We start from the raw sequence: 23,616 nt of genomic DNA, 5'->3' as shown, positions 1-23,616 counted from the left end.
ATATAAACTGCGGGTGATCCTGCCGTTCAAGTGGTGATCGCCCAGCTGTGGCAGCGGCAACGAAAGGTAGCAATTACTGTACCGTGACCCTCACAGTGACCATGAGACTCCTGCGCACAACGCCGATATAGTGTTTGAAGAACGCCCGGTGTATTGATTCTTCCGTTGGTTAGACCTCGATCCTGTCTGGGGTTACAACATGAGAGGTAAAATAATATTCTGAGATGAGAAATGGCGTGTTTGTTGTACAAGAATCACCTCTGACAGCGAGTAGCTGATCAGTGTCCGCCAGTAGTACAAGAACTAGTTAGCTCTGAACTCCGGAGCAAACCTTGTAGATCATCGATGGAGCACATGACTGTTGCCGAGATCCCTGGTTCAAAAATGAGGCTTGTTGACTCGATGAGTAGTGGCCAGGGTACGGAGTTCTCGCCACATATCTGGAGATAGATCAGAATGCGATCGGGGTTGATGTGGTATTTGCACAGCGTCAGGATACCGCCGGCAGTAGTTCGAATGTCAGAACCCGAGGATGACCCCAAAACTCATATACACTTCAAGTTGGAAGCCAAGTTATTGGAGTGACACAACCGATGGCGGAAAGGACCTATGGGAAAGATCTCAGATAAGAAAAAAAAAGTTGTCGACTGTCGGACTGGGCCATGTCAATCTCTGTTTTGTTGGCTAAATTCGAAAAAGTCCTTAAACTAGCCCAAAGAAACTCACTCAAATTCACAGAAGGAGAAAGGAGACTGCCTGATCTTGCAACAGCATGTTGGACACGTTCCTATACAGGCTGAGAATTCCGAGAAGATGGTTATCATGGGTGCCAGATGGGCGACCTCGCACATAACTGGGCAACAGTGACGATTCGGGATGATGATCGCGGATAAAGCTATAACTTGATCAAAAATTGTGAGCACTCAAGTCTCAAATGTCACAAGCCTCGAGGTCCTTTTGACTCTCACCGTTTGTGATTTATTTGTTCATTAAATCGATTCATGATAACCTGATGGAATTCACTTCCCCGTGCTTCGACGAGTGAAAATGACACTCCCCTACGGAAGCCAGGCCACAATCCGTGGTCTATAAATTAGCCACAAGTTCGAGACAGAGTGAGCTGTGCCCTCTTGCCCAACCTTACTGTTTCATCTTCCATGTGTCTCTAGCATCCGTCCTTTGGATCCTTTCCTTGTATATCCGAAACGACTCCCTTCTTCACCGTTACGAAGTGGAACGATCAGTGGTACCTCCCTCCCGCTGCATCCGCGCCCTCGACATTGGTCAAGGCTAGAACTCGGGATACCCACCCTGCGTGTATTACTTGCACTTCGTGCGATGTGTATATGTGCTCGTCCATGGTCAGGGGCGCTTCTTTCCCATCTGTACTGCAGGCATATGCCCCGCATACAAAGGATACTGCCTCAGTACATACCATGGGAATGGAAGATGCCCAGGACCATGGTACAGTGGATAGCAGCATCGTCGCGGTGATCGTACCGGCCACGCGAACCATCCTGATGGGCTATGGACGTTCGCAGCACATCGTGGATGTATCAGTGGGGCTCCTCGTTGTGGTGACGACAAGTTTACCTACAACTAGTAAGACGAATTACCGATTAGTGAGCGGAACTTCAGCGTAATTAGAAGGTGCGTAACTCTGAGCATACTTTCGAACGAGCTAATAGCACAGCAGGTTCAAGTTCATCGATTGTTCCGATAGTACGATTGGTGCCAGTTGGTGCCATGGCAGTCAAATGAGGCCATGAAATTAATGACGGACTTGGTTAAGAAAGTTCCCATTTTACTTCAATGTGGCCGCTGCCGTCAGCAGCCGCCGGGAAAACTGATGCATCACAACAGAATAGAGTATTCTGTACACACTACCAGCCCAATATCTTTGTTGTGTCCAAGTCATTCGCGCCTAGAACGTGATCATACCTATCTGAAATCTTGGATAGCGACTCGATGACAGATAAAGGGAAGGAGAGGGCAAGATTGCCTGCGGGAATGACCGGAGCAAAGGTGAGAAGGTTCCGTATACCGGCTCTACTACTACTAGTAGCAGGCATCCTTTAACCTGAAAGACGATCACTCCAGCTTTGACTGACGCCGTTTGTCTACAAGGTGTGCGGACTAAGGGCAGATCCGGTTGGTCTATGTAGTAGTCATTGGGTATAATTCAATGCTTTTAATGTTTTTCCCCCGAAAGTTTACACCAACCATACATTTCATGCGTCGCTCTCCTGGCGTAAATGTTTGGCGGATCTGACTGTCAGGATGGACCAACTTTCATGCACATGGCTTCAAGGTACGCATGCCAAGCGCGCATAACATACTGGGAGGAATTTTTGACATATGGATTTCAATTCATTCAACTAACGTAGTAAAACTCACCCAGATCGGCATCTGTGCAAGGACATGCACTTGCGGCTGAAAAACACTCAGAAGGCCGTTGATGATGCATAATTAGGCACGTCCCCCTGCTATTATATGCATATTGGAGTAAAAGTCCTATGTCTTAAAGGTGTCAGCGGGACGTTGAGCCATCGTTGACATCAATAAGTAATGGATCCCGCCACTGGCACACATCATGGGATGACAGGTTCGACATGGTAGTCACTGATTATGCATGACAAAAGCTCTGGGGGCGATGGTAGTTGCTGACTGACGGTCCCGAAGGCGACCAGATAGCCAGTAACTCTCTGCATAGTGCTAAAATTGCATATTTCTTGCCAAATCATCTGTTCTCCCGCCTCCTGGCGTCACTGATAAGGAAGAATGATCACAGAAACCCAGCAACTCCGCGGCAGAAATCCCGCACGATTAAATAAGTCCGCTGTCGCGGAGACAGTGAGTTCTGACCCCTTCCAAAGCTGCCCCAAGCACCAAACTCAAGTCGGTGATACTCGGACAGGGTTTGATGCCCCCATGTCTACTAGTTCAAGAATAGCTGCTCCGCCTCCTCGTGTATAAGTTATTCCGGAGGATTTCAACCAGAACTAGTAATCGTTGCGACAGAGCTAACTTCATATCCAGATAGGTTGATTTACTACATGCGAAGCTAGGATAGTCCCGGATGGATGCGAATGTGGACGTATAGAACCAAACATAGTTGGGCACCAGAATGTCAGTCCACAAGTGACTCTTCCTCCTTTCGTGCACTCGACCGAGTGCAAGGAAACCGTGAGGCATATATCTCACGATTTCTCCATGCGTATATGCCTCGTACATCGCAACTTGTACCCCGTGCTTGATATCCCGGACGAAAGAACTCGAGAAGGGTCTAAAGAAAGTAAACATGTCACGAATGAGCTTCCAAGTCTCTGAAACAGACAATTCACCCCACCCTGACTACACGGCTCCTCACTAATATCTGCCTGGGCGTAGGGCGACCCTGCAGGGGTAGTGTCAGACACGTAGATTGCTCGAAGGATGCCACTGTTCATCAGTTTGTCTCGCCCGTATATCGGATGTTACTTGTGGTTAGATGGACGTATCAACTTGCAGTGTTCGGAAGCACAAATCGTGGAAGTATCGCGGGCTTCTAAGGTTAGAAGTCCAGGCCATCCACGATCGTATGCTGCAAGCCATCAATTGCGGAAGGGCCCGTACAGAAGCGCACTAATACGCTTTCTTTGGCACGTTCGAGACAGCCAAAAACAAATTAGCGATATGGGGGATAAAAATTAGAGATCGATGGCCTAAAAGACATCGGAGGTCAAGTAAGAGCTTCGGGGTTTCTGAGTAAATGTGATAATACTCCGCGAGCACACAAAAACACAAAACAGAAACAAATACCTTCCAGGTCTCGTTGAATCAAGAATAGATGCTAGACCAGCGAAACTAAACATGGGAGGCGTTTACCACTGGAGCAAAGGCTCCATTTCCGTCGACTTCCAGCCGATCTACAAGGCCTGGTGCAAACCCGTTTGAACTCATGTTACGCAGGGTCAAAGTCCAACACCCCATCACCAAGTGCATGAGACTTCTAGAGGGCACGGAGGAAGGTGACCTTCGGTGATAATCTACGAATGGGTCAATCGCTGCGGAAATGCACACAGATAAGAAGAACGCGATACATTTTTCATGCTGCTTACCCCTACAAGATAAGTGACTCTGCTTTAAATAGTGGCAGTCGAGGCCCAGCATCCCTTCTGATCAACAAGCACGTTCCGCTGGATCGTCGCTTTGTTTAGTGCTGTACACTTTTCTCCAGTGGGAGAGAGAACTCCCCAAAACTAAGGTTGCACGGCATCTTTGGAGTCATTCCATTTGTTGGATGACAGAAGACACGAACATTCCTACCCTCTTTCGTTCGGTATCAGGGAGCAGAGGGATATCTCCGGGTGCACGCACATGGGTATGGCTGTGAGTGACTGGTTTAGACTGGATGGAACTTGCTCCTATAAAAGCAGGACGAGCCCTCCGTGTTCTTGGATATCGCAGCCCACTCTTTGGCAAAGTGATATCCTGTGCTATGGTCAGACTCCCTTCCCTCCCATATGTATTCTTATGCTTAAGCCTCTTTCTTTATGGCTGCAGCGAGCTTTACATACCATGGGAATGGAAGGGGGTTTGGACCAGTGTTTAGGGTATCCACCACTGGCCCCAGTCCTCATATCTTCTACAAAGTCAAGTTACGTTGAAGACACTGATTATGATTACGCACAGCATAAATTATATTCGGGATGGTTATCTGTATGAATCAACCATGCGGCGCGATGGCTGTAATTGATTTGGGGAGCTGCGCTCAGAAAGTTGGGGCAGTAAAGCCTTGACAAACTGCGCGGATAAAGTGGTACGTCTGCGCTACATTGTACCGCTTCGAGTGCGCGGGGTCTTTCGCAGTAAGTTCCCGTTTTTCAATTTCCATCAGCGAGACAGCATCACGTATTGTTTGATTAAAGGCACCATACCCATACCCGGTCTACTGGAGCGCGCCATAGGTTCTCAAGATCGTATTGCTTCTCACCTATGGGGTGCGTATCCTTCCGAGTTTTGCAGAAGTTGTTGTTGGTTGTAGAGTATTGGATTTCTAAATTTACCATGTCTCGCACGCTAGCCTGTCCAATTCATCGATCAGAGTCGTCTTTGTATCTGAATCCTTGAACGCTCGCCTCAGCACTGCTACTCCATCCAGGTTGTCGGTCGACGGGTACCGGATCAAGGTCTGAACCAGATAGTTCTTCTATCAATTAACAAGAAAGTTGAGTCCGACTAGTGAATCAAACGCGCTTGAAGAGCACCGAGCTGCGGTTAATGACAAGAGACGATGGGAAATCATGGTGCTTTGGTTCGTAAAATCAATGATCTATGACATCACGTCACGGATTTTTTTGGACATCCTAAAGTCTTCACAGCCTGAATGGGAAACCTTCTACTCGAACCATCTACTATCCACGCTACATGGGCTAGAATCGGCTTAAAGAGAAGGATATATCGTTCGAAACAGAACAGATCAAAGTCTTGATGCCAGCTGACGGTCAGTCTTGCGAGATATCTGGGCTTTTTAACTGACTGGTCCGTGGCAGGAGCACCAAGGCAGTGTGAGATGCGCGTGCGTGCACGAACATGAGGAAATTGAGCATATCATGATTCACGATCGTCCATCCGCGATAGACTAGACTCGTATCTCCGTGAACGGTCGTATAGGCTATTGAACTGCCTCAAAACTTTGCCATCAAAAGTCATTCAGAAAAATTAACCACGAGGCACGGAACCACAATTCGATCGAGGATCTTGAAAAACCAGATACCCTTGCCCTCGTGATTCCCTTCAAGAAATCATTCAATTCAAATAAAGTCTTGGTTGCAATGAAGATTAACATTTTGGGGTATTAAGACCTCGAGGACATACAACGCGAAGCCTAGATTGGAGACTTCATATGAGGACGGAGTTAAAAAGTACTATCAGACACTGAGCAGCTATGAACTGTCGCTGTTGCATGAGTACGGGCGGCCATACAGGTTTCGAGCGCCCTGTAGGTTTCTGTAACGTTCGAACATTCACGTTGCAGAGTAAGTTGGGTGGACTTTATTAGAGTATACACGGTTGAGGTTGTTGTACCAACGTATTGTGCAAGCACCGACTATCTTGATTCTGCTGTATGCCTCGATCGTCCTACGTTTGGCGCATTCGTGTATCACAAGAAAGAGACTCTAAAACAAGCGGCTGACTATGCCAATGGTTGAGAGCAAACTTGGAGCAAACTCCGCGAGCGCCCTCGCGGAGTCGCCACTCCAAAACGCATCGATAGCCCCAAAACGTCATAAAGCATTTGATTCAAAGGCAACACGGTGTCAAAGATACGGGAGATCCCAAGAAGATACGGTTTGAGATAGTCTGGCAGCCTATCAGGCCCACCGTCCTGGGACTACGGGATGTGATGACGAAAGCCCCCCATCAACTGCCATGTTCTGTCCATTGACATAACTCGATTCATCTTTAGCAGGGTACAGATCAGATCTGGATCGCTTTTCACGGAGGGAGGTGTTCTTACCTGAAGCCAAAAACAAGGCCATGTGAGCAATTTCTGCAAGACGTGATAAACTGAGTACACATAGTCACAGCACGAGGTCCATACCTTGGGGGACGCCGAAGCGGCCCATCGGGTTCAATTGGCCAATCTTGCTCTCCCTGCCTCGCTGACGAGCAAAATCAAACGTGTCCTTGGTCATATTGGTCTCGATCAGGCCCGGGCAGATTGTGTTTACGCGGATGTCAGTCTTCTGAAGTTGATATACACTTGTCTTCGCGATCGAGTTCACACTGTGATCCGAAATGAGTTTCTACGCTGAGAACAATGATCGAAACATTACGCCGCTTTGCTTGCGCTATCTGATCGTAGGCTCAGCTATGGCAGGTCGAGGATAGGGAGGAGCGGGACTCACAGTCTATAGTCCCTGCCCCGGACCGCAGCCCTGCCACTGATGTTTTGTTAGAAACCTATGCAGTAATGGGAAGGAGATGATGAAACGTACCAGATGCAGTCAAAATGATGCTTCCTCCACTGATATCTTTCCCTCTCGACGAATTAGTCTTCATCATTGCGTCGGAACCGTACTTGACGGCAAGGAAGCACCTGTTAACATCGTTTCTAGTCAAACCAAGTATTATGGCAAACGATATGGCATACTGACGATAATGCATTGACTCGCATGCTTTCCATGAAACCTTCTGCGGTCACATCGGGAAGCGCCTTGTCACTTGCGAAACCGGCCTTTTGGGCATGTTTGAGTACAACATGAGGTTTTATCTGTTGTATTTGACACATACATTGGCAAAAAATACATCCAATCGACCTTCATCTTGTAATGCCTGTTCACATACAGCTGCTATGGCAGTCTCATTTGCTGCGTCGGCTTGAATTGTGGTCACCTGTGATATATTTAGTCATTAGACGTATAGGAACATCAGGACCCTACCTTCACGTCTGGATATGAGTTCTCAATCGTAGACTTGAGTTCAGGCAGGTTCTCTGGCGAGAAATCGAGCAAGTATAGATGAGTCGCTCCTGCAAATATCGAAATAGAAATTGTGACGGGCGTTGCTTCCAGAAGGCGATAGTCCACGAACCTTCGTGTGCGAACAAGAACGCAGAAGCACGGCTGGTACAAATCACAGGTCAATTTCATTGAGCGAATCAATGACTGAGCATTCACCCTATACCATGCAATGATCCCACACCGGTAATAACGCAAGTTTTACCTTTGAGTCGCTGCCCGCGCGGAGAGTTCGAGAGGTGTGATTGAATTTGCCCAATGCGGGCAAGAGTGCGCTGATAATGTTCTTCGGCACTGGGCTGCCTCCCTTGAGCAGCGTTCGGATGAGAAGGCATGTCGAGTTGGGTGAGACTTGTTGGAGTTCGCTCTTCATATAATATCGGCGCGCGTTTCACCGAGCTCTTATTAATTGTAACCGAAAACCAGTAATAATATTCATTGGAACTGTAATTAGAAGGCGAAGACAAAATACGCAGAAAATTCGGTATGGACAAATAAATCGGACGCACGACGCCATCTAAGTAAAAGGGTCAAGATATACGGCTCTGCAAAATATCCACCAATACCACTACGCTCGGTCAAACTAGTTTACTCTTGTCCAATGAACATCAACCAGTGATGCAGTCAAGGGAGACTCTTGACAAACAATATCAGTGTCTAAAGCGACTATTCGCGATACACATTATTGGAATAGGGGGGGTAAGGCCAGACACCTTCTTGAGGTGAGGGGTAGGCAGGGTTCCGGTAGACATCTCTACGTGATTGCGCGTAATCTGCGGCATTTTGTCCCGTCATCTCCTGATGAAAAGGCTGATATTCAATCTCTGGTCCATAAGGGTGATGTACTGGAGATGAGCCGAAGGAATTAGTCGGAGAAGAACTTCCTCCAGACAACGGAGAATCTTGATGATCCGCTGTATCCGGAGTCCTGAAGTTGTAGTATGTGGTAGGATAACTAGGGAACTGCGGTGAGTCGTTGCTACCACTCGAGGTGCGAGGGCGTTTGAAGGCGGTGGGGTTAGAATACACGGATGTATCAGGGGGCGGTTGGTCATCGACTTCATCAGACACCCAACCAGGGGGGCATTCGTTGGTAGATGAAATAGGCGTAGTCTGCGACACTGGTGTTTGTGGAGGCTCCTGTCGCCCTGTCGGTATCATTCTCTGAGAAGGATTGAAAGTCAAAGCAGGGGTTTCCGGCACTGCTTGCCTCCTGCGCTTCCGCGGAGGTGGAGAAGGCTTCTTCTGCCGATCTGAAAAAGACAGGGGTTTCTGCGTGAACAACGGTCTTAGCTCCGCCTTCTGATTTTAGACGTTAGCCTTCATCGAAGGAGACGATGTACGTCAATGAGACGTACTGGTTCTGAACGAATCGCGGTCGGCTGAAGAGCATGACTTCCCGGAGGAGTCGGTGAAGGTGATGAGTCCGAAGACGACGAAGCCTTTTGAGTGCGCTGCATGTCCTATCGAATAGAGAAGAGATACTCTGCGAGCAAGAAGCTCAGCTGTAAGACCTGCAGCTGGCTGAAGGTTTTGGTTTTCTGAGAAAAATGCATTTTCAGCTGAGGATATATATCAGTTCGTCTGGTGGAGCATCATGATCAGTATTGAGACTTAGCCACGTTTTACTGATAAAAACGCGACTGCCTTATGCCAGGCCTGCGTAGTGCAAAAACAATGAGCGCAGGCTTGAGTGAAATGAGTTGTGCGGTTCATTGAACGAATTTCAACGCAAAGATAGGTTTGGTACTCCGCCATCCGAGCTCGTTTACCAACTTCCAAATCTGCTCGACTTTACCGGACCCGCGTATTTCCTTTCATTGCTCCTTCTATCATGTCCTCCTCAATAGAATTGATCAATCCAAAGGCAGAGAGCGTCAGACGCGCTGCTGCCTTGCAGGTAAGTCGCATGTCCTGGCTTTTTGCTGTTCCAATTTCGTGCATCACTTTGCTAGGTCAACACCACCGGCGCGATGGGTCTTGCTAACGTAGTGAAGGGTAATCTCGGTAAGCATCAGCATCACTTCTTGAGCGACCGCCTTGTTCCGATCGGACTCCACTTCAGGTCCAAGAGGTACTCTAAAATGCTTGTGGACGGCTCTGGTCAGATCAAAATGACCAAGGATGGTAAAGTGTTACTATCCGAGATGCAAATACAAAACCCGACAGCCGCTATGATCGCTCGAACCGCGGTCGCTCAAGATGATCAAGTTGGTGACGGAACTACTTCGGTAGTTCTACTGGTTGGAGAGTTACTTAAGCAAGCCGATCGTTACATATCTGAAGGCGTACACCCAACCGTCATAGGAGAAGGATTCGATCTCGCGAAGAAAGAGGCTTTAGTGGTTGGTTTCCGCATTTGCATGTATTTACGCTTCTGATGGACGCGCCTAGTTCCTTGACACGTTCAAACTGCCATCCAAATTGGATAGGCCAACTCTGATCAACGTCGCACACACTTCGCTTGCCACTAAGCTGCACGCCTCGTTAGCGAAGCAACTCGCTGCAGATGTGGTAGATGCTGTGCTCACCATCAGGCCACCAGCACCCCCCAAAGGCACGCCTTTCATGTAAACAAAAGGGTCTTCATGCTAAAAGTTCCTACAGAAGCAAAAGATCAGTATCGCGACCCAATAGATCTGCACATGGTAGAAATTATGAAGATGCAACACCGCACAGCGTCAGAAACTCAGCTCGTGCGTGGCCTGGTCATGGATCACGGTGCCAGGCATCCGGACATGCCCAAACGCGTCGAGAATGCATTCATTCTGACGTTGAACGTCAGCTTAGAGTACGAAAAAACGTACGTCCTTCAGCACCGCATTCCCAACTCTAAACTCACAAAAGCTTAGAGAGGTTAATTCTGGCTTCTTCTATTCGTCTGCCGAGCAACGTGAAAAGCTCATCGAATCTGAACGGCGTTTCGTAGACGCCAAAGTGAGGAAGATCGTAGAACTCAAGAATCTCGCATGCGATCAGGCTGTTGGCGGCAGCGAAAAGCCAAAAAACTTTGTCGTTATCAATCAAAAAGGCATTGATCCACTTAGTCTCGATATCCTTGCAAAGAATGGCATTTTCGCTTTACGTCGTGCTAAGCGACGCAATATGGAACGGTAATGTCTTCAGCGCTACGTAAAGATATTACTCTGATTGCGGTCGTATCTTAGCCTGCAGCTCATTTGCGGAGGTGTTGCGCAAAATTCCGTAGACGATCTAACCCCAGATATCCTCGGTTGGGCGGGTCTAGTTTATGAGCACACTCTAGGCGAAGAGAAGTACACCTTCGTGGAAGAGGTTAAGCAACCTAAGAGCGTCACGCTCCTTATCAAGGGTCCAAATGCGCACACGATCCAACAAATCCAGGATGCTTTACGGGACGGTCTTCGCGCCGTCAAAAATGCACTCGAGGACGAGGTTCTCATTCCCGGTGCGGGAGCCTTTGAGGTTGCATGCGCAGGTCATTTGGGTGGTCCTGTAAAGAAAACTGCCAAGGGCCGCGTTAAAATGGGCGTGCAAGCGTATGCAGATGCACTATTGATCATTCCAAAGACTCTTGCACAAAACGGAGGCTTCGACGTCCAGGATGTGGTGGTAGCGCTACAGGTTCGCGATATCATTCCGCTTGTATTTGATTTGCTTACGTTGATCGAAATAGGACGAACAAGCGGAGGGAAACACGGTTGGTATCGATTTGCAATCAGGGGAGCCGTTTGATCCGACTGTGGAAGGCATCTGGGATAACTACAGGGTAAAGAGGCAGATGTTACATTCATGGTAAGTGGATATCCTTTTCCATCAGAAGAATGATTGCTGAGACCCAAATCTTAGTTCTGTGATCGCAGTGAACCTCCTTTCCACAGACGAAATCTTGCGGGCTGGCCGGAGTTCATTGAAGCCAGATGGGCAGTCGTGAAGAGGTGCTATGAATTGTGGGTACAACGTGCCTCACTGTACCGTTAGAATACGCACTCGATACGTGGTGATAAAGAATGTGTATGTATGTGTGGGGCGTATTACAAAAATGCTATCGTAGTTGAAACAAAAGCAACGAGCTAACCGATTTCGAAGGTGGACGGGACCACATAATTTAGTTTAATATTAAGTTTAACCGTGTCCACATAACTCAGACTCCGCCCTGGCAATTAGTGAAGCTGTAGAGTGAGAGCAGTCAGACTCCCAACCTGCATCAATAAAACGAGTGGGAGAGGATGGTTCGTCGTCGGCATGAAATGAAGCGGATTTGCGCAAATAATGAGACATGGGTGTTCCACGAGCGTTCTTCCAGGGTACTGGGGCAGGAAGTTTAGCCGTATATGTGACACGGAGATGAGAGAATTGCTCCTCATTTACAACGCCAGTATGAGCCTCCTTGCTTTCAGAAAGAAGCCCTTCGACAACTCGATCGTCGTCAGAATTGGCCGAGTCAAGTGTACCGTCATCCGGAAAAGAAGTGCGGCGGTGCACATCTGAGATCGGAAACTGCTCGCTCAGCTGTAAATTATTCATGTGCAATTCTAAGTATAAGAAGTAGATGTACGTACGTCGTCAAATGATGATGCATAGGACCCGGCACGAGGAATTGCACCACCTTCTATATACATATTCTCCGACATGGACGAAACGCGAACGCTTGATCGTGAACCAACAGTGGGGGTTGCATGCAGTCCATCTGCGCTAGAAACTTTCGTAGAACCGTCTTCACCACAGAAGGAAGCCTTTGGGTTCAGCCGCTCGCTGCGGCGAGTTCCTGGACCAGAGTCAAGGGGGGATTTGGACATCGAAGACCAACGACGTCTGGCAAAATTGACTGGAGATGGTCGGAAGGTCAGAACGCTATTGTGTACAGGCCCTCGCCAACTAGCTCGCCGGGCCAGTTTTTCCGCGACTGTATGCTCAAGCTGCGACGGACCAGCTATGGGTAATGGCGTCTGATCATCAGGTGTGACGGGACCAATGCTATCACTTTCCAGCGTTGGAAGAGAGGGGCCACTATCTTCTTCATCCTGGGACACATCATCGGGGCACGGTGCCCACTTCCGCCGAGCGTAATTTGTCGGATTGGGATGATACAGAAGACTACTACCCACCCCTTTGAACTTATAAGCCGAGGGCCCGGATGGTACAGAGGGGCAGTATTCTAATGCTTCATCATTTCTTTCGAATGGACTGGGGCAATGTCGGGGCTTCTTCGTTAGCGGTGCTGAGCCTTCAGGTGGGAATGATGCCGCTCGCTTGCCAGTAGGAAGGATCTCTGGATCATTCGCTTGATCCCAGTCCTGTGAGTCTGCTTCTTCGTCGTCCATCTCATCTTCTTCATGCCTGCCAGCGAGCCACTGCGTGACCTTAATATTTCTGCGGAAAAGCCTCTCTGTGCGTGTCAGGTTCTGAAAATGACCAAACTTCTTTCGGACAAATCTTCCGTTCGTCGTGGCTTTCTTGCCAAAACGGCCGTTGGAGTCCCGAGGTTGTGATTGCACCGCCAAAGCCTTTGGCCTGGTGTGACTGCGTGATGAAGAGGGGGAATGATCGCTATTTTTGACGCTTGGGGATGGGGGAGCGGAAAGCTTGATCACAGGTGCAGGCGGAGTCAATGGAGGCTTAGGAGGTGAGGAAGGCTGAGATCGGAGAGGCACCTCAGAAACAGGATATTTACGGGGTCGACCTCTTTTCCGTTTCGGTAGCTCTTCTTCGAGAAGAGGGTACTTGCGTGGTCGTCCCCTTTTTCTCTTCAGTGGCCCGAAAAGCTCCTTCACTTTGGCGGACATCTCTCTGCTGGGTCCATCATTAGCTTTGCGCTTCTTTAGAGGACGCTCATCGACGGGGGGGCACATGCTTGCGTTCCACGGCAGGGGTAGTCTTCTGAGGGGGGCGCCGCGAGGAGCTGGCTTCGACGTCATCGCGAGGTGGAGCAACAATGGCTTGGCTTGGAAGGCGAGCCGGCCATGGCTGACCATATATGGCGACGTGACGCATACATCTGATGAAAAGAAGTCCATCAGCACAAATAAACCATCGGACATCAGCGGGATCACCTTGGACACTCTTGTCTTTGTTTGGACTTCTTGCCTTTCCGCGGGGAGTCTAGATTCAGACCCCACACCACTTTGGAATCCACGGAAATCACAGGCAAGACATTCGAGCACGTCACGCACATCGGCAGCGGACGTCCATCTGAACCACGAGGAATCTCGCGCTTCGGGGGCCCAACTAGATCTGATTTTTCCCCGGCTACGGAAGGGCGCGCTCGGAGAACTCTTGCTTCAGACTCTTCCTTGACTTGAGTCTTGTCCGCCTCCTTTCCTTTGCTCCTACTAGGCGTGACAGACACGCTATCCCGAAGATTTTGACCTCTAAGGCGGGACGAGAGGTTGTGCAAAGTATCATGGGGAGCAGGAGTAGAATGTTTGCTGGACGATTCCTGTGTCTGTCGGCGAGTGAAAATGACGGACTTTGCCTGCGCTTTCCCCTTATTGGAAGACGCTGATCCTTCGGCGCTCAGCGATGTCATACGTGATGGCTGTACGTCCGGATCAGGCGTGGCCACTATCGCATCTATGACCGGAAAATGACGAGAGGACGAGGAAACTGCTACCAAGTGGGAAGCTTCCCCGCCTAACTCCATATCCACTTCATCATCCCCAGAAGCATCAGGAACGTTCGCAAGTGGTTTGTCACCCTCCTTATCTTCGTCATCGCTCTCCTCAGAATCAGAATCTTCCTCCTGAATGATGGCGTAAACACCACGTCGCGTTCTGCGTTCGTTGACATCAGCAACTGTCGCGGCATGCGCCTCAGCATCGTCATCTGACGCTTCGGCATCTTGTTCACCGCCCGAATCCACATCGCCATCAAAATGGTCTGGAGCGTAGCCTCCTCTGCCGTTCTTCTCGCAAGTTTCACAGAGGCAGTGTCGATTCTTGCCTCCGACTGTGGCGTATGTGAGCCATGGAGACAGACCGAATAACGGATACGCACAGTAACCATCGCCGTAATGCGCAGTAATCTCTTCGCCGACAGAAATAGCTCGGAGAGTGCGAAACGTGATGTACTTGCCTTCGCGAAAAAGCTCACAATTGTTGTCGCAATCATGCTACACAAGTCAACGTCAATTTGAATAACCAACGCAAGCAAAAAGGCATAGACCCGTCAGAAACTTACGTTCACAAAACGGGCAGGCCCTAAAAATAGATGGTTCTTCTTCATTTGTCGTGAATGGATAACACTAAAGTCCCTCCTGATGTCGATATTTCTCAGGTCGGTGCGCTTGAGTTCCTTGTCTTCTTCCTTCGAAAGATGTGCCATTGATCCCTTCAGCTCAATGATTACCACACCAGGGGCTAAGGGGCGTGTAGCGAGGATGCATAACTCTGACTTTCCTGTCCTGTGAGAGTATCTAGACGTGTGAGCAATTTCTATGCACCCTGCAGGGTTGTAGAGCTCAAAGTATCGCGAGGCGTGGCTGTGGTAAAATGGAGTTTCAGGAGCAGGACATTGATACGAAACCTGATTGCACACACGTGGCGAAAGCATTAATCTGCTTCTGCGTGTAAGGCTTGAGGTAGTAACGAACAGAAGGCAGACTAAATAATGATCGTCCCTGAATGTCTGGTAAACATATACAATGCAAAGAAATTAGACGAACGCGAGGAGGTCGTCCACGGATTGTCGGACAGCATTCTGAGCACCGAGCTTACTTGCAACCAACTACGACACGATGATATGTGACACCATACGCGCGTCCAGGGAATAATTAGTTGCGTGCAGACGAAGCGAGCTAAGGGTATACTCACGCGTCTAACGATTTGCATGAGATCCTCGGCATTGGTCTTTGGGAGTCTTCGAGATGGATCCATCTTATGAACGAGCAATGGGACTGCGCCTGTTCCAAGCTTCTCGACTAGTAAATGGCTAAGGAAGTCATCATCCTTGGAAAGGTCACCCATGTTCATGATTTTGGTGGGACGCCATATGAGAACTGTCCCTCTGGCTCGTGTGGAAGAGCCATTGACGGTCGCTGTCGCGGACGCTGGCGCCATTGAACGGTAAATTTACGCGTTCGGGACTCGAAAAGAAAAAAAGCACAGACTGGACGAGGACAGCAATGACGCGAACGGAAGGGAAAAGGAACAAGGTGAAAGCACTGTTGCTGGCGCGATGATTACGGCACTAAACTCATTTGATTATGTCAGCTTGAACCCACACTTTGCTCGCGAACAATATGTTTTGGTCAGAACGTGGTTATCTTTCCAGAAGCACATGTATGAAGAAGGCATGGATTGCGATTGGACAGAGCATACGATAGGATGGCATGGTTGTCATACACTATAGCACTAAGGATTTCACATATTTTCGCCATGTCCTCATGATCTTATGTATGCTCAGAGACAAATCAACGGGTAAATCGCTAGGGTCATGAAGAAGATAGTATTTATGCGTTGTGCGCGTGCTTCTGTTTGCCTGACCGGAGCTTCCTGACGTAGAACTATTTGTGAAGGTGAGTAAGCGATACAGAATTATTTCGAGCCGCAAGACAAACCTCCAGCTCCTTGCCCTCCAGAATGTAGCCGTCACTACGACCGGACTGCCCAGGTCTGCTTGAAATGCAAGCATAGAGACGGCCAGCAGCGAACTGAGACTCGAGAAGGGGGTCAATTTTAGCATCTGAGACGGAGAATGAGTTATACAACGCGAAAGACCAGACGGCATTCTTACTCTGCTTCCTCTCGGCGATGATACGTTGAAGATGGTTAGATTTTTTTTCCTCCTCTGCGGTGGCAGCAGTCTTTGCAGTAGCACCCTTCTTACTGATGGGTTGGGCGTACTAATATCACATAATTTAGTAGGGCAAAAAGGATAGACTTCGGGTAGGTACGCACGTGGGACTCATACCACTGCCTGAAAGGGGTAGCGTCGATCTGAATGATAGCGCCCTTCACCAAGGTATTGGTGCGGACGAGCTCGTTGTTTGATGCATTGTAAACCTAAATTAGGTATCAGTCATGCACGTAGTATATTACATTAAACTGCATGCGGTATCAAAGGTACTTACAACACTGATAAGCCTAGTCTTTCTTGTGACATGCTCAGATGCCCATGCGAAGTTACCAGTGTCGAGACGGAGGGCACGGTACTTGGTGTTACCGCCACGGACGCGCACAGTGTGAACACGCTTTGGGCCAAGCTTAGTGCTGGCAGGCTGACGACCGAGCTCAAATTTTCTCTTCTTGCGATAGTAGGCGCGCTGGGCACCAGTTGCCGAACGTTTGTGGCGGGACGAACGAGAAATACCTGCATGAATAGTAATTTGATATCATCAGAATGGAACAAGAACGTTTGTGTGTTAGTATATCGGAAGAGCATCACTGACCCATGTCGGATAGCCTTGAGGATGGGAGTCGTGTAGTCGAGTCGAGGGTTTGATGATAGTACTGAAAATCAAGGTTTGAGTTTTCGTACTCAGATCGGCAAACGCCGAACTTGAATTTGGCTTAGCTTGCACCAAGCTTGAGCTTGCACGCGTTGTACTGCTACCAGCTACCAACTACACCAGTAATGGGCTACTTAGCTAGTCTACCATGCATTTGCGATTATGATTATGCATGTCTGGACACGAGCTTCCCGTGGTGTTGATTCACGCCTCCAGCGCAAACGTGATGTGATCTCTGCCACCTTTTCTGCAGATCTGAATGGTGCTCTATCAAATTGGAGGGCATACTATCAGCGGGCCCGGTTAGCAGCTAGTCGCATAATCAGCTGGGTGCGTGCTGTAACATAGTTGACTGATCCGTACATTCCATACTGTAGGCGTCGCTTATTTCAGTCGGTGGGTGCTACTAGTACTTCTTCCCTCCGCATTCATCTAAATTGTTTGTCATGGAACCAATTTTCTCGTGAAGCGTGAACCAAATTGAGATGCTGGGCGTACGCTGCCCTTGAAGCTTGCTACCAGGCTAACATGCGTCGCTCGCACGCCTCGTGCCCATGTCCAACTCGTTCACAGGGTAAGTATTTTGCGGATCTCCAATATGAAACGTTCATCAACGGGCATGTGCAATGAGCCTCCTTTTTCCCGTCGCCCATTCCGTCATATCTCTGCAAACCAAAGCAATCATAGGCTTGTAGGACGGCTGAATGACGCATGTCGTTATCTCGAGGCCTCATTGACCAGGCGTGTCCATCTTCGCGTGTATATCTATGTGGCTCCTACTCCATGTGTACGGTCCCCGTTTTCCCTCTCGTTGTTCTGTGTCCATTTTTTATATGGCTTTATTTGAGACAGCCAGCTTCCGACGATTTCGTCGCCGCAAGGCTGTTCGACCTAATGAACGATCTGCGTTGGCGAAAAGCACTCAAAGTGACCTTAGCCGACTAGTCCGCACTTCGGATCCTGCAGTCAGGAAGGTGAAACCCCGTTCTACCTCTCTAATCCTCCCTGTATCCCGATGCATGGTCATTTCACTAGGCATTTGATATAGAAATGCAGTCATTCTCCAAGCTGCATGCCCGTTATCTCGCAGAAAAGGAGAACAGAGAGAAACTGTAAGCCCTGCAGCGTTATTTTCCTTGCCCCTTTTAGTGTAATTAATGCAGTGACAATAAGTGACTGGAATCGCATTAAATCGCCCAACGACAAGCAGGTCATTCCTTACAGTCACCTTCCACAGATTACCGGTCCAGAAGCCCTGTCTAAGTTGGCTGTTCTGAAGGTCAATGGGGGTCTCGGGACTTCTATGGGTATGATCCTTTAATCCCCCCAACAGCTATGCTGACGTATTTTTTAAAGGCATCAGTGGTGCGAAAAGTGCCCTCGAGGTCAAGGACGGGATGACTTTCTTGGATCTTATCGTGCAACAGGTCGAGCACTTGAATACAACACACAAGGTCGACGTACCGCTCATTCTTATGACATCCTTCAATACGCATGATGATACATTACGTATCATTAAAAAATACGTGTCCCAACGCATCAGCATAACTACATTCAATCAATCACGGTATCCCAGGATATGGAAGGAAACATTGCAGCCTTGTCCCAAGCACGCATTAGACGACAAGAAACACTGGTATCCTCCAGGTCATGGTGATTTGTACGAGTCATTGGTACATACTGGCGTGCTTGATCGTCTTCTTGCTGAAGGCAAAGAGTATTTGTTTGTCTCGAACTCCGACAATCTTGGGGCTGTGTAAGTCTTTCACATCGATGACGAGTCAAATGAGTAGCTCAACATTTTTTGCAGAGTCGATCAACGTATCCTCCAGCATATGATTGATAGCGATGCCGAATTCTTGATGGAGGTCACTGATAAGACCAGGGCAGACGTTAAGGTTTGGTCGATATCTAAAGCTCCTTGCACCGGTTGTTGATGCTTCATTCACAGGGCGGCACTCTCATCGAGTACGATTCTTCCATGAGACTTCTGGAAATTGCCCAAGTACCTCCAGACCACGTTGACGACTTCAAATCAGGTAGTATACGTCTTCCTTGACTTATCGTCCAGCTAATCATGCGCAAGTCCGCAAGTTCAAGATCTTTAACACGAATAACCTATGGATCAATCTCAAAGGTATTTATTAGGGATCTATTCCCGCAAGTGGAACAAGTGTATTGATGGCCTACTTTCCAGCATTGAAGCGGATCATGAATGGAGGTGGCATGGACCTGGACATCATCGTCAACCCGAAGATGACTGACAACGGTCAAGCAGTGGTCCAGGTTTGTTGTCCGCTTGGAACGCGAAACACATTTTCTGACTGCTAGCAGCTCGAGACCGCCGCAGGCGCAGCTATCAAACACTTCAACAACGCCCATGGCATCAACGTGCCCCGTTCACGCTTCCTGCCCGTGAAATCCTGCTCTGATCTGTTGCTCATCAGGAGCGACATATACTCATTGCAAAATGGCCGCCTGGATATGAGCGAGAGTAGGATGTTCGGCAGCGTCCCGGTCATCAAGCTGGGTGACCACTTTAAGAAGGTTGGAGCATCCTTGGAGCTGGAATCATTGTTTTGCTAATGGGCGCAATGCATGGTCAGATAACCGATTTCCAGCCACGATTTCAAGAAGATCCCTGATATCATCGATTTGGATCATCTTACGGTAACGGGCGACGTTCATTTTGGTCGAGGGGTCACGCTCCGTGGTACTGTGATAGGTAGGCACCCCTATTTTCTCTGCGTTTGTTGAATGTGGCTAAAATTTATGTCATAGTGGTGGCGAACGAAGGTCAGAGGATTGACATTCCAGATGGTTGCGTGCTAGAGAACCGTAAGCGCAGTCAAATTGCTTCGTGATGGTATAGGCTGATGACACTTTGCAGGTTTAGTTTCTGGGAATCTCAATATGACGGTGAGGCCATTCAAGTCTCCGCACTTCAACCTGGCTTACTGATTATTTTTTGTGTAGGAACTTTGATCCATTATTGCACATAAGCTACATTGTACGTTGTAAGGTTGCTCATCATTCATGCATGATTATCAATGCCATTCATAACACATTGGACTTTTGTTGACATCCAATAGTATCAGTACTTCGAGGAAAACACCAGTTAGATTGCTGCAAAATTTCAAGTTGTCGGGGTAAACGCTAATACTATATGGACCCAAAGCCATCGAGAGCTCATTGTCCACAATTGAAAAACTACAAAGACATGATGAACAACAAGATCATGCGAGAGTGAAAAAGAGCAAACAGAAAAACAGTAAGATAAAAAGGAATATGCTATCTATGTATTTGTCCGTGCGTCGTCGTAGGGCTTCTTCTGACTAAATTACAACTCCTGCAAAGTAAAAGAACCATCAGCGGCGACTCAGGAAGTCTAGTGCATCACTTACGATCATGTTCAAGTTTCCAGACAGTAACCCTGCGAGTGAGCGGAGATGTGAGATCAGGAGGTATGAAATGCAGAAAGACATACTGTTCTCAAGAATACAGCCATCAGGGATATCAATGCGCTGACCCTCATTGGCAACGACTGCGAGGTTTTATCAGTGACTCCTATCAGATCAGCCCACATAGACTTACTGATTACAGTACCGCGAAGTGTCACATTTCGACCGAAATTCACATCACCTGTAACAGTCAAGTGATCGAGCTCGATAATCTTGGGAATCTTCTTGAAGCGTTTCTGGAACTGCTGTATCTTCTTGAAGTGGTCACCGAGTTTGATCACAGGCGTGGTCTCGAACATTCGGCTCTCGTTGAGAACAAGCTGTCCGTGTTGCAGCGAATAGATGTCACTCTTGATCAGAAGCAAGTCGGAACATGATTTGACCGGCAAGAAGCGCGATCGTGGGACATTGATACCGTGGCCATTCTTGAAATGCTTAATGGCGGCACCGGCGGCGGTCTCAAGCTGGACGACTGATTGGCCATCTTCGTTCGTCTTCGGATTAATGATAATCTCGAGTTCCATGCCTTCGGTCTCCATGATGCGCTTGAGCGCTGAAAAGGAATTAATAATGTGCGAAGATGAATGACTAAACGCCGGTACCTGGGAGGTTGATCCACAAGTTGTTAGTGTTGAAGATCTTGAACTTGCGCACTAGATATCACGTCAGAAGTGGAAGTACAGGTGCAAGCTCATGAACCAACCAGACTTGAAGTCCTCGACATGCTCTGATGGAACTTGTGCGATCTCAAGAAGGCGCATTGATCCCTCGTAGTCAATGAGAGTACCACCCTGCTGGAGAATGAGAGACCCATAACTGTATTAATCTAGATACGTACCTTGATGTCGGCCTTCGTTTTGTCAGTGACTTCCATCAAGAATTCTGCTTGAGAGTCAATCATGTGTTGAAGGATCTTCTCATCGACACTAGAACCAAGCATCAGTTAAAGACGGCGCAATGCGGACACCTCTTTGGTACTGACACTGCGCCCAAGTTGTCCGAGTTAGATACAAAGAGGTACTCCTTGCCCTCAGCAATCAACTGGTCCATTACACCGGAGTACAGCAACGCATTGTACAAGTCACCATGGCCGGGAGGATACCAATGCGTCTTGTCATCGTCGGCACGCTTTGGGCAGGGAAGTAAGCTCTCTTTGAAGATCCGGGGGTACCGCGACTGGTTGAATGTCGTGATGCGGAGTTGTTGATTTGCGTACTTCTTAATGATACGCAAGGTGTCCTCATGGGTGTTAAAAGAAGTCATGAGGATGAGCGGAACATCGACCCGGTTGCTCGTGTTGAGGTGTTCAATCTGACGCACAGTGAGGTCGAGAAAGGTCATGTCATCCTTGACTTCCAGCGCGCTCTTCGCACCAGTCATGCCTATTGACCATCAAAAGGACGCAGTCGAGCCAACAACGCGGAACATACCCATGGAAGTACCAAGACCGCCATTGACTTTGAGCACGGCAAGTTTGTTAAGGTTATTGTGGTTATGAGGCTGAGATAGACTGTCATAGGCTACAATCTGGTCATCGGCGGGGGACTTGATGCGATCCCAATCGCTGATAAGACGCGATTGTTTGAAAATGATATCCTCAGCAAAAAAAGGAAATCACGCACAGATCCACGCTTTTTGCGCGTTCTGAAAGATAGCGGGTAAAAAGATAGAAGAATGATTGCATTTCGGTGTCAAATGCCTGCTGCCCATCAAACATCACAGACACGTGTAGGGTATGTGGAGCGCACCTTCTTGGCATGTTCATCGCAGGTGCTCACCAAATGGCTGATCTCGTTACGCATTGACTTTGCTGCAACACCGGTGGTGGCTGTTTTGAAGTCGATATGACTGCTGCCTTTAACGCGAGCGTTGAGATTGTCACGGGGAGTCAAAGTTGCCATGGTTCTAGCGAGATGCCATAAGATGTGCATGGGACGCGAAATAGATAAACATACTTTGAACTTGGGATGTGTATTGGCCTGGTGGTGGTTGTAGACAAGTAACAAGGTTCTGTTTGAGAACGTACGAGGGGGCTCCTTGGTCTGTGGTGTCGTTTATAGAGTTCTGAACTGAGATCAAGATTGTGGAGACCGGGCACGGACAAGTCCGATCCGAGAAGGGTTAGTTCTTCTGGTATGAGCTCACACAACGATTTTCTTTGGCTAGTCCGTCGCTCGTTGAACTCCCTAGTAGTGGAATATTTGGCTAACGGCGATGAAGGCGTTGGAGGCGAGGTTGAATGAGGGATAAAAGATCTCGGTTGTAGACCAAGCAATTTCAATGGACGGTAGAGGTCGTTATATGAAGTTGAGGACGAACGTGCTTGCATAAAATCGATAAAGGGACCCCGCTTCTCGCCGCAAAATGGACTCGCCCAAGTTGATGTGTTCGAATGGACAACGTTCGACTCTTTCCTGATCCTGGCTTTTATAACGAATCTAACCAACTTTCCAGATTGTTTTTACATATCGGGGCCAACGGTTATGGCACCTGTCGGATCATCAGATCTCTCCTCTACTTTCTCCGGTGTTTACGCCAGTGGTATGTACGTATGGTGCATGCCTTATCCATCCAGGCAGTGCGCAACACGCATCATATGCCAGCGCTAAACCCGTTCGTTAACACCAACGGGCTTCCAACCCGAGCTAATCCGAACGCTTATCTTCGAACTTTTTTCAGGTCAATACTTCGCCATATTCGTGCGGTTATGTGTCAAGATTCTCTTTGCTAGACAAGTGTATACGACGAACGCTCATCCAACTCGGAAATGATTTCGACGTGCAGCCGAGGCTAAGCGCTATGAGGAAAAGTTTCACCTGTCAAATAAAGTTGTGAAGTCTAGACTAGGTCAGACTTCCTGAGTCCTGACCCCTTTGCAGATCAATTCTCACAACGCCAGGGTATATGCATCATCATCAGTTGAGAGGATCTGGGCTTGCGAAAGCCAACCCGAATCCTGTCGTTCCACTTCGGGCATCTCCACCGCGCCCTCGTCGGATTAAATGTCGCGGGCACACGCTTTTGAACGCGGACCTCAATACCGAGTTCTCAGATCTCAAGCTCAAGCATCGCCCCTTCATTTACAGTGCATATGCCATCTTAATTCTCATCAATGACACGGACCAAACTCGGGGTGCCTTGTCGGGAGCTTGTCTCCTTAGATTTCTCGTGCCGTGACATATCGTCCCTTGTTGTTTCCGTCCCTTATGCAAGCCAAGGCAAT

At 48.4% G+C, this 23,616-nt stretch overlaps 8 protein-coding genes across 8 annotated transcripts; 2 read left to right on the top strand and 6 right to left on the bottom strand.

The window, feature by feature from the left end:
• Nucleotides 1-6,016: 6,016 nt before the first annotated feature.
• DFJ58DRAFT_785557 (uncharacterized protein) lies at nucleotides 6,017-7,871 on the bottom strand. Its single transcript, XM_041390040.1, has 11 exons — nucleotides 7,665-7,871; nucleotides 7,579-7,610; nucleotides 7,428-7,516; nucleotides 7,279-7,380; nucleotides 7,143-7,222; nucleotides 6,984-7,084; nucleotides 6,894-6,929; nucleotides 6,822-6,840; nucleotides 6,587-6,771; nucleotides 6,503-6,535; nucleotides 6,017-6,445 (listed from the first exon to the last, which is right to left on the bottom strand). The coding sequence occupies exons 1-11, from the start codon at nucleotides 7,838-7,840 to the stop codon at nucleotides 6,357-6,359; spliced, it is 942 nt and encodes a 313-aa protein (XP_041244429.1). The 5' UTR covers nucleotides 7,841-7,871; the 3' UTR covers nucleotides 6,017-6,356.
• A 49-nt stretch (nucleotides 7,872-7,920) lies between these two features.
• On the bottom strand, nucleotides 7,921-9,240 carry DFJ58DRAFT_349788 (uncharacterized protein). The gene is made up of 2 exons (XM_041379986.1): nucleotides 8,864-9,240; nucleotides 7,921-8,807 (listed from the first exon to the last, which is right to left on the bottom strand). Exons 1-2 carry the CDS (start codon nucleotides 8,963-8,965, stop codon nucleotides 8,172-8,174), a joined length of 738 nt encoding a protein of 245 aa, XP_041244428.1. The 5' UTR covers nucleotides 8,966-9,240; the 3' UTR covers nucleotides 7,921-8,171.
• Nucleotides 9,241-9,339: 99 nt separating this feature from the next.
• On the top strand, nucleotides 9,340-11,658 carry DFJ58DRAFT_880325 (chaperonin Cpn60/TCP-1 family; the record flags this gene model as incomplete). Its single annotated transcript, XM_041394536.1, has 8 exons — nucleotides 9,340-9,405; nucleotides 9,461-9,850; nucleotides 9,900-10,062; nucleotides 10,113-10,308; nucleotides 10,358-10,618; nucleotides 10,673-11,108; nucleotides 11,161-11,279; nucleotides 11,334-11,658. The coding sequence occupies 8 exons, from the start codon at nucleotides 9,340-9,342 to the stop codon at nucleotides 11,416-11,418; spliced, it is 1,716 nt and encodes a 571-aa protein (XP_041244427.1). The 3' UTR covers nucleotides 11,419-11,658.
• On the bottom strand, nucleotides 11,610-13,270 carry DFJ58DRAFT_727403 (uncharacterized protein; the record flags this gene model as incomplete). Its single annotated transcript, XM_041385464.1, has 2 exons — nucleotides 11,610-11,996; nucleotides 12,047-13,270. 2 exons carry the CDS (start codon nucleotides 13,268-13,270, stop codon nucleotides 11,610-11,612), a joined length of 1,611 nt encoding a protein of 536 aa, XP_041244426.1.
• A 46-nt stretch (nucleotides 13,271-13,316) lies between these two features.
• On the bottom strand, nucleotides 13,317-15,454 carry DFJ58DRAFT_659747 (uncharacterized protein; the record flags this gene model as incomplete). Its single annotated transcript, XM_041382107.1, has 7 exons — nucleotides 13,317-13,482; nucleotides 13,538-14,432; nucleotides 14,481-14,595; nucleotides 14,664-14,964; nucleotides 15,023-15,085; nucleotides 15,148-15,209; nucleotides 15,296-15,454. 7 exons carry the CDS (start codon nucleotides 15,452-15,454, stop codon nucleotides 13,317-13,319), a joined length of 1,761 nt encoding a protein of 586 aa, XP_041244425.1.
• Nucleotides 15,455-15,731: 277 nt separating this feature from the next.
• Nucleotides 15,732-16,965, bottom strand: DFJ58DRAFT_785546 (ribosomal protein S8e/ribosomal biogenesis NSA2). Its single transcript, XM_041390039.1, has 6 exons — nucleotides 16,873-16,965; nucleotides 16,555-16,793; nucleotides 16,382-16,486; nucleotides 16,218-16,326; nucleotides 16,042-16,166; nucleotides 15,732-15,987 (listed from the first exon to the last, which is right to left on the bottom strand). The coding sequence occupies exons 1-6, from the start codon at nucleotides 16,874-16,876 to the stop codon at nucleotides 15,934-15,936; spliced, it is 636 nt and encodes a 211-aa protein (XP_041244424.1). The 5' UTR covers nucleotides 16,877-16,965; the 3' UTR covers nucleotides 15,732-15,933.
• An 800-nt stretch (nucleotides 16,966-17,765) lies between these two features.
• DFJ58DRAFT_727400 (UTP--glucose-1-phosphate uridylyltransferase family) lies at nucleotides 17,766-19,893 on the top strand (the record flags this gene model as incomplete). Its single annotated transcript, XM_041385463.1, has 12 exons — nucleotides 17,766-17,906; nucleotides 17,968-18,044; nucleotides 18,106-18,239; nucleotides 18,289-18,688; nucleotides 18,743-18,830; nucleotides 18,884-18,971; nucleotides 19,019-19,069; nucleotides 19,130-19,218; nucleotides 19,267-19,508; nucleotides 19,554-19,657; nucleotides 19,714-19,770; nucleotides 19,823-19,893. 12 exons carry the CDS (start codon nucleotides 17,766-17,768, stop codon nucleotides 19,891-19,893), a joined length of 1,542 nt encoding a protein of 513 aa, XP_041244423.1.
• A 140-nt stretch (nucleotides 19,894-20,033) lies between these two features.
• On the bottom strand, nucleotides 20,034-22,867 carry DFJ58DRAFT_785534 (UTP-glucose-1-phosphate uridylyltransferase). The gene is made up of 12 exons (XM_041390038.1): nucleotides 22,349-22,867; nucleotides 22,142-22,298; nucleotides 22,016-22,092; nucleotides 21,824-21,957; nucleotides 21,376-21,775; nucleotides 21,232-21,319; nucleotides 21,097-21,184; nucleotides 20,996-21,046; nucleotides 20,527-20,946; nucleotides 20,420-20,476; nucleotides 20,337-20,365; nucleotides 20,034-20,281 (listed from the first exon to the last, which is right to left on the bottom strand). The coding sequence occupies exons 1-12, from the start codon at nucleotides 22,720-22,722 to the stop codon at nucleotides 20,273-20,275; spliced, it is 1,884 nt and encodes a 627-aa protein (XP_041244422.1). The 5' UTR covers nucleotides 22,723-22,867; the 3' UTR covers nucleotides 20,034-20,272.
• Nucleotides 22,868-23,616: the final 749 nt, after the last annotated feature.

Source organism: Suillus subalutaceus (genome assembly GCF_016647625.1).
Source record: "Suillus subalutaceus strain FC151 chromosome Unknown DFJ58scaffold_46, whole genome shotgun sequence".
Lineage (NCBI taxonomy): Eukaryota > Fungi > Basidiomycota > Agaricomycetes > Boletales > Suillaceae > Suillus > Suillus subalutaceus.
Note: the sequence above shows the minus strand (reverse complement) of the source record. Positions and strands in the feature narration are given on the sequence as shown.

Excerpts from the sequence above, each read along its gene's own strand:
- DFJ58DRAFT_785557 (XM_041390040.1), bottom strand. The coding sequence starts at position 7,840 with ATGCCTTCTCATCCGAACGCTGCTCAAGGGAGGCAGCCCAGTGCCGAA. Across the intron at positions 7,517-7,578 it reads GTTCTTGTTCGCACACGAAG|GAGCGACTCATCTATACTTG; the intron begins GTTCGTGGACTA and ends CGATATTTGCAG. Across the intron at positions 7,085-7,142 it reads ATGCGAGTCAATGCATTATC|GTGCTTCCTTGCCGTCAAGT; the intron begins GTCAGTATGCCA and ends CGATGTTAACAG.
- DFJ58DRAFT_349788 (XM_041379986.1), bottom strand. The coding sequence starts at position 8,965 with ATGCAGCGCACTCAAAAGGCTTCGTCGTCTTCGGACTCATCACCTTCA. Across the intron at positions 8,808-8,863 it reads CCGCGATTCGTTCAGAACCA|AAGGCGGAGCTAAGACCGTT; the intron begins GTACGTCTCATT and ends GTCTAAAATCAG.
- DFJ58DRAFT_785546 (XM_041390039.1), bottom strand. Across the intron at positions 16,487-16,554 it reads AGACTAGGCTTATCAGTGTT|GTTTACAATGCATCAAACAA; the intron begins GTAAGTACCTTT and ends TACCTAATTTAG. Across the intron at positions 16,327-16,381 it reads GGCAGTGGTATGAGTCCCAC|TACGCCCAACCCATCAGTAA; the intron begins GTGCGTACCTAC and ends ATGTGATATTAG.
- DFJ58DRAFT_785534 (XM_041390038.1), bottom strand. The coding sequence starts at position 22,722 with ATGCAAGCACGTTCGTCCTCAACTTCATATAACGACCTCTACCGTCCA. Across the intron at positions 22,093-22,141 it reads GCGATGAACATGCCAAGAAG|GCATTTGACACCGAAATGCA; the intron begins GTGCGCTCCACA and ends GATGGGCAGCAG. Across the intron at positions 20,477-20,526 it reads ACTTCGCGGTACTGTAATCA|TCGTTGCCAATGAGGGTCAG; the intron begins GTAAGTCTATGT and ends AAAACCTCGCAG.